General features: G+C 32.6%; 1 protein-coding gene across 3 annotated transcripts in view; it reads left to right on the top strand.

Annotated features, from left to right (window-relative positions):
- The window catches only part of LOC132756286 (uncharacterized), a 43,081-nt gene that overhangs the window by 29,499 nt on the left and 2,785 nt on the right, over positions 1–10,797 (top strand). For 2 of the 3 annotated variants that reach the window (XM_060747311.1, XM_060747310.1), the window contains exons 1-9: positions 1,382–1,526; positions 1,936–1,992; positions 3,859–3,909; positions 5,203–5,250; positions 7,278–7,349; positions 8,266–8,349; positions 8,506–8,556; positions 9,792–9,863; positions 10,321–10,395. In XM_060747311.1, coding sequence (XP_060603294.1) covers positions 1,511–1,526; positions 1,936–1,992; positions 3,859–3,909; positions 5,203–5,250; positions 7,278–7,349; positions 8,266–8,349; positions 8,506–8,556; positions 9,792–9,863; positions 10,321–10,395 — 526 coding nt within the window. In that variant the 5' untranslated portion in view covers positions 1,382–1,510. Of the gene's footprint in view, positions 1–1,381; positions 1,527–1,935; positions 1,993–3,858; positions 3,910–5,202; positions 5,251–7,277; positions 7,350–8,265; positions 8,350–8,505; positions 8,557–9,791; positions 9,864–10,320; positions 10,396–10,797 lie in introns of those variants that run through there. The other variant, XM_060747312.1, reaches the window with a different exon arrangement.

Genomic DNA, 10,797 nt, shown 5'->3' with positions numbered 1-10,797 from the left:
TAATAAAATACATTATCTATATATTCTTTATTATGGTTGAAAAACCGAAAGTACAAAATGCCAACCTGTTGACATTAAGTCGGATTTGTTTGAAATTGTACATCAGTGGGCATATTTAAATTAAAAATCGTTGTCAGACATATTCTCAATCATAACTGTACCGAACCAGACTTTTCACTGATGTCAAATGTATACATTCGTTTAACATTATCGAAGATAACGCTCTCTATTTTTGTTTACATCTGAAACCACGTGGTAGAACTACTTACAATCCGTATTAATTCCGAGGTCATTATAGATGATAGCCGAGAACTTTCCGATTGTAAAAGGTGTATGTCAGTCCTGTGATCAGCAGGAAATTTCAATAAAAAAGGGGGTAAGTAATCCTATTTGAAGTCATTTTGCAAAACATTTGGTCGGCTACCCCTATGTAACAAGATCATTTATGCATTATCATTTCATTGTATTAAGCATTTCATTCTCCTTGAAAAATCATCTCTTTAACATGAAGACCCAATTCTAAGGTAGGATTAGGGACCATTTCCCATAATGTAAGAAATAGGAAAATCAATATGAAAGTCTGACCAAACAAAGCAAGTGAGATATATGTTTAACAAGTTTGTCGTGCAGCATGGCCCGCTATGTGTTAATGTGCAGTGAATCCACAACAAACAAATGGAATGCATATAATAATTTTAATAAAACAAAAACACGAACACCTGGTAGATACATGTACAGTTAATACATAGACGGAGTTTTTTAAAGAAAATATTCCACCCCCTACCCCCACCCCTTTTACACAAGATTACAAGTATATAAAAATAGAAATGAAATTAATCCATAATTTGCAAATGCCCCCAGGATTATATTTGTAAACAAAGAGTGGAATATATTTAATGCATATAAAACGTTTTTGAAACGTTTATGTTTTTCAAAATTAAAACACATGTAATTCTGTTATATACATAGAATTAAAAGAAGAAAAAATGTAAAATCAAAATTTGTCAAGAAATTATTTATGATCTATTTAAAGTTTCATAGCGGACTATAAAGGACGCAGACTGAAAATTATAACTTAATGTTAATTCATAAAAAAAGGACGAAATCATAAAATATTTAATTGAACGCCACATTTAAAAACCTAAATCAACTCGGTAACATATATACGATAAATCATCTACAGTCGCTCCTATGTCCTGATCTTTTGAGCTGTTTTTGTTGTTGTTGTCTATTTTTATTATTATTATTATAATTATTATTATTATTATTATTCAGTCAGGCGGCCGAAATAATATAAATTTTTAATTAAGGAAACCTTAAAGTTGTCTGTTAGAACGTGTACAGCAAGATACACAAACCGCTATCGGACGTTTTATATCAATGAGGTCAACATGTTTGCGCATGACATTTTGTCATATTTAGATCCAGATCTTTGTTTTGTCCCAATTTGATAAAAGGAGAGACATTCTTTTAATTTATAGCAGAAAATAGGTTTACTTGGATTTTGAACATGAACTGGTTTATTTGTAAGTATTAACTTGATCTTTAATTAAAAAAGAACTTTTAAAAAAAATAATACTAATGCGACGTCATATTTTACATATTTAAAATGTGATTCGCAAACACACATGATTTTGTGTTTGATTTAAAATGGCTAAAACGATCTTAAAGTTCTGCTGGTAAAATTCGTGGTAAAAGTAACGATATTTATGATTTCTCAAATCGCTTGGCCGCTGACATCCGTGGAAAAAGTAACGGAAATACTCGCCTAATTATCATTATTATAATAAAGGTAATGAACTAATAATAGAAAAAAGTATGTTTGCCATTATAATTTATTATTATTATTTTTATTATTATTATTGATGTTGTTGTTGTTGTTTATATTTTTGAATCATAACCTGTATTGTATAGATTATTTTACTGTGATTTCAGGTTGTTGCATCTTAACATTGGTGCTTAGAAATGATAATGTCGTTTCTGCTTTTATTTGTAAGTATGACAGTTTTGATAATTTACTTTTTTTTTTCATGAAACTATCAAAAAAAGTCATTAAAAATACAGTACAGTGATTTTGCCATCATCTTTATATTTAGCTTACTATTGTGAATGCTGTTAAGCTAGAAGTTAAGAAATGTTCAAGCAAATAAATGAATTTAAAAAAAATGTTAGATTTGTATTATGTGTACTGTTTCTTCTTTTTTATTCATTTTTAAAGCTTTAATGGTACCTTAACGTTGATATTATTCAACTTGACCTTTTTGTGCCCCCACTTTAAGGGGTGGGGGCATTTAGATTTACCCTTGTCCGTCCGTCCGTCCGCACTCACAGTGCAGTAATTATGTGGCTAGAGGGACACTAGGTAACTGTTCTTTCTCTTTGATGTCATTCATTCCGGAATGCTTTTATGTGACTATTTTCTTTTGTGTGGCTAAAAAGAATAATAGAGAGAACAATAGAGTAGCCACATAATTACTGTCCTGTGAGAACATCCGTCCTTCCGTCCGTCCGTCCGTTCTCTTTTGTGTCGCACGTAACTCAAAAAGTGTTTGACCTAGAGTCATGCAACTTTACAGGAATGTTGATCAGTATGTGTAGTTGTGCACTTGGGTATTTTCGTGTGGATTTATAGAGTATTTTAGAGTTATTGCCCTTGACTTAGTAAAAATTTGCAATTTTCAACTTGTGTCGTATGTAACTCAAAAAGGATTTGACCTAGAGTCATGAAACTTTACAGGAATGTTGATCAGCATGTGTAGTTGTGCACCTGGGTATTTTCGTGTGGATGTATTTAGTATTTTTATAGTTATTGCTCTTGACTTAGTAAAATTTTGCAATTTCAACTTGTGTCGCATGTAACTCAAAAAGGATTTGACATACAGACATGAAACTTTACAGGAATGTTGATCAGCATGTGTAATTGTGCACCTGGGTATTTTCGTATGGATTTATTGGGTATTTTTAGAGTTATTGCCCTTGACTTAGAAATTTTTTGCAATTTTCAACTTGTGTCGCATGTAACTTAAAATGGATTTGACATAGAGTCATGAAACCTTACGGGAATGTTGATCAGCATATGTAGTTGTGCACATTGGGTTTCGCTTGTGGATTTATTTGTAGAGTTATTGCCATTGACTTAGTAAAACCGTTTCATTATGTTGTGTTATTTGTTCATTGAGTGCTTGAGTTAGAATCAAACAACTTTACAGGAATAATGATTAACATCACTAAATTACAGGAATAATGATCAAAATCACTGTGAAGCATGGCACCTGGGACTTTACATGTAGATTTTTTTCAGTTTTGTTAGAGTTATTGCCCTTGACTTACAGTAGTATAAATTTGCAATTTTCAATTTGTTCATGCATAGCTCAAAAAGTATTTGACTTGTAGGCCTGAAAGTTAGCAAGAATGTTGGTCAGCATGTGTACTTATGCACTTTGGGGTTTGCTTGTGGACTTATTCAGTATTTGTAAAGTTCTTGCCCTTTACTTAGTAAAAGATTTTTAGTTGTGGCACATGTAGTCCAAAAACTATTTGACTTAGAGTCATAAGATTGACAGAACAGTGGCGTGTGGGGGCACCCGTGTCCTATGGACACATTTCTAGTGTTGTTTGAAATGAATCGAATCGAAAATAAAATGGAAACTGCTATTTTTCTATAATCTTTATTTTGAATGAACTTATCAGATCAGTTTCTAAACCAATGTTTCTCTTATTTGAAAATCTGTTTTTCCAAAATTTTATCCCGATTACATTTTCTTTTAAAAATTGAGGATTAATAAAATTAAGAGAACATCATATTTGTTTTGATTTTTCTGATGTTTTATTTAAAGCATTTGTTTTTTCATGTATCAGTTGGCTCACCCCACAGTTCAGTGTCATGTGACCACCTCCCTGAATACAACAGTAAGCTATATTACCTAAGTCTTTTATTCGTCGAATGTGACAAATAGACATTCATCTGTTCTAGGAGTATAGTACTTGGTTTATACAGAATTTATTTTGGTTCGATTGTGTAGGAAGCTATAAGCTTATTGACAAACTTTCGAACCCGTTCCTGGTACCAACCAGTACTGAGTAATGAATGTAAAGTTTCTTGCTCAAGGAAACAACGAATTGCCCGTGACAGGGTTTGAACCCAAGCGTCTAGCGATCATTAGATTACTAGTCCAACGCGTTAACCACTCGGCAATGCAATGGGTATAATACTTAAATACCAGTACTTGTCAACCTAATCAGTATTAACCGAGTCTGCAATTCTAACGTAATTTTGTTGTGATTAATGCTTCCGTGGGATCACTTTGTTTCCAGATTTTTAGATTTTGATTCATTATTGCAGTACCAGTTCTTTGATTCTGGAAGTAATCTTGTACTTGTACCAGTACTTTTATATTTTCATCATGTTTTGCATAAAGACACATGTAAAAACACGAATTCATTATAATTATGATGTATGTACAATATTTGTATTCTACATTTTATCAACAAGATAAGTTTGTTTCGAGAAATAATATTTCCTGGTTATTCAACTGAAAGAATTGAAAAAAAGAATCAGCTAAAGTAACATTTACTGTTGTGTATCAGGTTTAGAAAACATTTTACAATAGTACTATATCTAAAACAAGTAATTCATATCTTATTTATATTACAGTCAATGAAGATCAATATTTTTCATGTAATGGCTTTATAGCTTTGTTCAACTGCACAATAAAAAAAAAACAGAATAAAAAAGTATTAACAGCATGTGGCTTAAAAACGAATATTTAGGTTATTGTAACAGAATACAATTATCTTTCATTTAAAACTGAACTAAAATGGGATAAGTCCTTTGTTCTCTGTCATCCCCCGTTGAAGAATACTAAATTCCTTTATTTTTCTTCTCTTAACTCGTTTATTATAATAACAAGTGCTTTATATTTTAAAGATACAAAGTCGAATTTTAACTAGTCAATATGTTATTAGTTTGATCTTTCCTAAATAAATAAATACTATAAATTAAAGAGTTATCTCGTTCAGTTTTTTTTATGAAAACTAAAGTAATGCCTTAGTGCTGCAGTACCAGTACCACTTTCATGTGACAGAAATGCAGTACCAGTAGTACTTGTAGCAAACTTTTGTGCGAGTTATTCAGTATTAGTTAAAGTGGGACGAATCATTATAGTATCCAACAGAACATGTCGCTTATATCTTTTATTTCAGATCTTATAAAAACATTAAAACTTCACCCATGCATAAGTGATACCCAAAGTATGTATGTATGTTTCTATTGTATTTTGAAATATTCTATTATTTTGTATGGTTTACAAAGTTTCTTTGTGGTCTTTTATTTTTTAGCCTGGCCATCCATAGAAAAGGAGAGCTGTATACTGGCCCAGGAGTCGGTGCAGCCGTCACACTTTTGTTAAGTTTTTCTCCTGCAAGTTGGTACCTCCAAAATTACTGAATGAATGTGTTGAAACTTAACACTCTTTTATAGAGCATCATATAACGTCAATGTGCTAGGCCAATAATTCTTACATGAATTTTGACAGAATTATATCGCCTTTTTGAACGTAGAAATTTCTTTATGTTCCAGAGTTTTGTTCACTATCAAGCACTGAAAAAAGGCGAGCACGCTGCTTTACTTATATCTGTCAATTGTTAAAATTCATAGTGTTTAATATTTGTTCTTTGTGTTTATCAATATCACTGAAACACAAAGAACTTTATTTCACTCTTTTCGTTTATAATAAAAAAACAGCGATATTTTTATAGTAATCATATCATTAAAGCTTCACAGCGTGACTAGGACTTGTAACTTGTTGTGATGGCTGGTGATAAAGTTTCTTGAAAGTTGTACATTATGCTTCAGAAACGCTGCCAATTTTATCTCTTAAAAGCTTTCTATTTTTCGTTATCTTGTAACAATTTAAAAATCCTATTTGCCATGCAGATTAAATAATCGAAAGAGCATTGAAACACGGGGCTGTCGGAGGGAGGGGAGGCATAGTCTCTGTGTATGAAACAGAGTGTTTTGATGTTAGTTTAACGTATCTTACACATAGATCAAAACACGTTCCATGTTGTCACAATATAAAACCATAGAAAAAAGTAACCAGAGAACGAGCATCTGAATATGACTGTCCTATTGTTATCCCTTTCTCTGTCGTCAAAATGAGTAAACCCCAGAAAAAAATAGCCAATTAACGATCATGCTCTATATTTGTCCCCGACAGATAGCGCGGTAACCAAAATGCAGGTTACTAATACCTGCACACCTGTTAAAGCATATGCATGGGTATTCAATTTGAATATGGAAAGATCTCTAAACTGTGATACAAGTAATAGAAAGAGCATCGAGACACGAAGCTATCTGATTTGTACGAGGGCGCGTAGCCCCCGAGTATTAATCAGATTGCGGAGTGTTTTGATGTTATTCCTCTTTTGTATCATAGTCAAACATAAAAGCACGTTCTCTGTTGTCACAATATGAAACCACAGAAAAAAGTAACCAATGAACGAGCATTTGAATATGATATTTCTGCCGCCTTTCCTTTATGTGCCGTCACAATAAGTAAACCCAAGCAAAAATTAGCCAATCAATGGGCATGCTCATGAGTGCGGGTAACCAATACCTGCACACCAGTTAACGCAATGTGCATATATCATATACAATTTACTCTGACACATTTTCAACAGAAATGTCCCAAAACTATGATACAACTATCGTTTACTTATTTTACTCTGTTGGCAATGGGTATAATCATAGTGAATGGAAGTCAAAATACTACTTTGTTTACATTTTGCTACCTTTACGACGCATAACTGTATTTCAGCGCTACTTCTGCAGTTGTTTAACATCTAACATGCTCTAAATCTATTATTAAAACATTGAGACCTATCTGTTGAAAATGTGTCAGAGTTAAATCGTATGCATTTACAACATGCACAGTGTGTTAACAGGAGTGCAGTCAATAGTTACTTGCACTCCAGAGCATGCTCATTGATTGGCTCATTTTGTACTGGGTTTATTAATCGTGATGAAAGGGAAAGCGCTAAAAAGATCATATTCAGATGCTTGTTCATTGGTGTTTCATATTGTGACAACAGGGAACGTGTTTTTATTTTTGCGCCTCTTCGTACAAATCAGATAGCCACGTGTTTCAATGCTCTTTGTATTAATTGACTGACATTCATAAAGAATTATAAGAGTATGGATTTATACGGAATAATGTGCAATATTCTATACTTTTTATAAAATAATGGGTTGTAATACTGTTTACATTTTATTACAGTTTGGCAAATGTTGATCCCACTACATGACAAAAGCCATTCCTGTCTACGACAACTAATCACCATAGCAGCTGGTAATATCATAAGCAATTTAAAACCATAATTGTTACCATTGATACCAGGAACATTTTAAAACCACAAATATGTAAACAAATTAAAACCAAAAATTTATCTTGTCATATCTAAACCAAGTAACGACCATATCCATTGACTGTATCCATATAAACCATGAACATTTTAATACCTGATAACATAAACGATTGAAAAAATATGTCTAGCGATATCTTTAAAAAATTCCAGATTATAAATGGATTCAATGATACCATTAACATTTTAAGACCACAAATATGACCAGTGATAACATAAATAACTGAAGACCACAAATATTTCCAGCGATATCTTGAAACAATTTCAGACCATAAATTAATTCAATGATACCTTGTACAATTTAAAACCACAAACATGTACAGTGATACCTTAAACATTTTCAGAACATTAATATATCCATTGATCCCATAATCGTTTTAAGACCACAAATATGACCAGTGAAAACATAAATAACTGAAGACGACAAATATTTCCAGCGGTATCTTTAACAAGTTTAGACCATAAATTAATTCAATGACACCATGTACAATTTAAGACCACAAATTTAAAATGTACAGTGATATCTTAACTAATTTCAGACCATAAATGTATCAACTGATATCACGAGCATTTTAAGACCATTAATATGATCATAACAATTTATAACCTTAAATTTTAAACGATGAATGTATCCAATGGCATCATTAACAGTTAAGTTTATTAATGTGTCCAATGTGTCACGTTGTATCACAGTGATGAAATAAACTGAAACTTACAAACTTGCATATTAACGGTGTACATTTGTAACTGTGACCATTGATATTATTAAAACTGTTTTAATATCATAAAGAATGTTAGATCAAAAGATAATGTATATGTATTTAATGTGTTTAATAATTACAGGGTACGTCGAAAGTCACAATATTGATGGAACGGGATGTCATTGTTCACATAAGTTTGACCGGGAGCACGTGCACAGTATAGGACGTAAACGTTTTTATTCAATATCTTTTTAACTCTGATATATTAACTAAATCTGTAGTATGTTATGAAGTCTGATAAAATTTTATTTAATTTTTTCATTAGTTATTTAAAGCGTAACTATAACTTTACGTTATCAACGTAATTTTTTTAATTTTTCAGACAACCACGATAACTATTGGACCTGTGTGGTGCATAATTCAAATTGTGAATGTAAGTTTGTGTTCATACATTTCATATAATTTTTTTCTTCCCGTTGAAACTTGCCAACTCGGGTTCCATTTAATATTTATATAAGCTTAAGTTTGTGATGAACTTTTGAACCAGATCACCATAAGCATTAAATAGTTAAACCCCGGCTCTTTGCGCATACTTCTACGGTGTCTTTATCGGGTCATTTATAATGTTGTCCGTCGTGTTGAAGGGTCGACGCAAGACAATGTGAAGTGACACAGAAACAATGCAAAAAATTGTTTCACATTCGTATTGTCGAGCGTCACTTGGCGTTGTCGCATTGTCACTTGGCATTGTCACTTCGCGTTGTCGCATTGTCGCAGTGTAAAAGTCAGAAAAATATCGCGACATTTTATAAAACATCACTTCGTGTTGTCGTTTGTCGTATCGCATTGTCAAGCGTCTTATCGCATTGTCGCGTGTTATGGTCTGTATTTCTGCTAACCCCGACACTTGACAACGCAAAGTGATAATGGGACAACGCGAAGTTACAATGGGACAACGCGAAGTTACAATGCGACAACGCCATGTGACGCTCGACAATACGAATGTGAAGCGACATTTTTTTGCATTGTCGCTGTGTCATTTCACATTGTCTTGCGTCGAGTACGTGAGACCCTTGTACGAATAAAAAAGGCATGAAAGGCAGGAAGGCCCTTTGCTTGGCACCGACAGCCCTTTTAAGGTGTACCCCGTTTCATATTGACTTAATGTTTTCACTTACCGCTGTACAGTGAACTATGTTTGGTTTAAAACTCATATCTTAAGCTATTACTCCGTGGCTATTGCATGGAGGTAAATTATCACCACTTTGTGATTCAAAATTATACCTTTAAAGGCATGACTGGTGACATGTCCAGGGTTTGTATTGGAACGCGAAAGCTGCATTTTAACTAGCATTTTATTAATTTTGGATAAACCCTTAGCAATAATTGTTTTCACAAACAAAAATGCAATTAAATACTCTTTCAATACATATAAATCCATTTGAATCCCGATTTATATATTTGTGTTTATCTGCACTTATATGCAGGACATGTTTCTGTTTTGTTCAGTATATCATGTTAAAGGGCAAAATAAACTTGTCATTGGAAATGCAGCTTTCGAAACATAGTTATTGCATTCTCTTTTAGACACATTCAACTATGATTTTTATGGATTTAATAATGAGCGTACTATATATTCATACGATCTCTATCATTGATATATTTCAGACTTGTTCCATTACTTTTATCTGCGAACAAGCCAGACACATGCAAAGTCTCAATGCCAGTCTAATAGTCACGGTATGTTTAGTTTCATCACAGATTTATGGGGGAACTATTTGCGTTAATGTGTAAGGTAGTGGTCACCAGTGCTTCGATTATATAAATATCAAAAAGTCCCACACTATATTCAGGGGTGTTGTTTTGTTCTACGTGTATTTAATATAATAGACAGTCCAGACAATTTCATGTAAAACAGCAGTTTAAGCATAACAATGATCATATAGAAGAATTTTTTTAAATCGGTTTAGCAGAAGCACTGACTCAAGTTGCATGCAATCAACATCGCTAAAAGTACTCGGCTTTATGTTTTTTACATACAGGAATTTTTTTATCTATTTATTTTATCTGTTGTTGTTTTTGTTCTGTTTTGAGTTTTTGTCGTTAATTGTTTTACTTGAAATAAATCGCTTATAAACCATGCTGTACGTTCTTATATTGCTACTAATGCTGTGATCTATGGCACTATGATTTTCAGTTTGGACACATCTGAGAGACATCAGGGGCCATCTTGGAGTAGATGTTCAGACGGACATTATCCTGCACCTTGCTCGTTTGTATCTATATAATACGATACTCAAATATTTTCAAATTACAGAAACTTCACTGACATGACATGACTGAAAATGAACTATTGAGATCAATGTAGCATTTGATGTAGGTGTAGATTACAAACTTGTGAACAGCGTTACAATGCCTTTCACTCAAACTGGCTCAGGATTGCAACATTGAAAGAAATACGATTTTCATTTTATTTTTGGGTATATTCCTGAATTGAATTTTGCATATAGTTTCGTTTTAATTGCCCCAGCTGATCTATGTAAGAAATTAAAATTATATATTGTGTGCTTATAGATCTCAGCGGAGTTCCTTTAAGTAACACATGTAAACTTTATTATTTAATCATATTAAAAGGTTTTAATTGTCAAATTTAACTATTAAATGTCATTAATTT

This window comes from Ruditapes philippinarum, unplaced genomic scaffold, assembly GCF_026571515.1.
Source record: "Ruditapes philippinarum isolate M1 unplaced genomic scaffold, ASM2657151v2 ctg2643_1_1_1_1, whole genome shotgun sequence".
In the NCBI taxonomy this organism is placed as follows: domain Eukaryota; kingdom Metazoa; phylum Mollusca; class Bivalvia; order Venerida; family Veneridae; genus Ruditapes; species Ruditapes philippinarum.
Note: the sequence above shows the minus strand (reverse complement) of the source record. Positions and strands in the feature narration are given on the sequence as shown.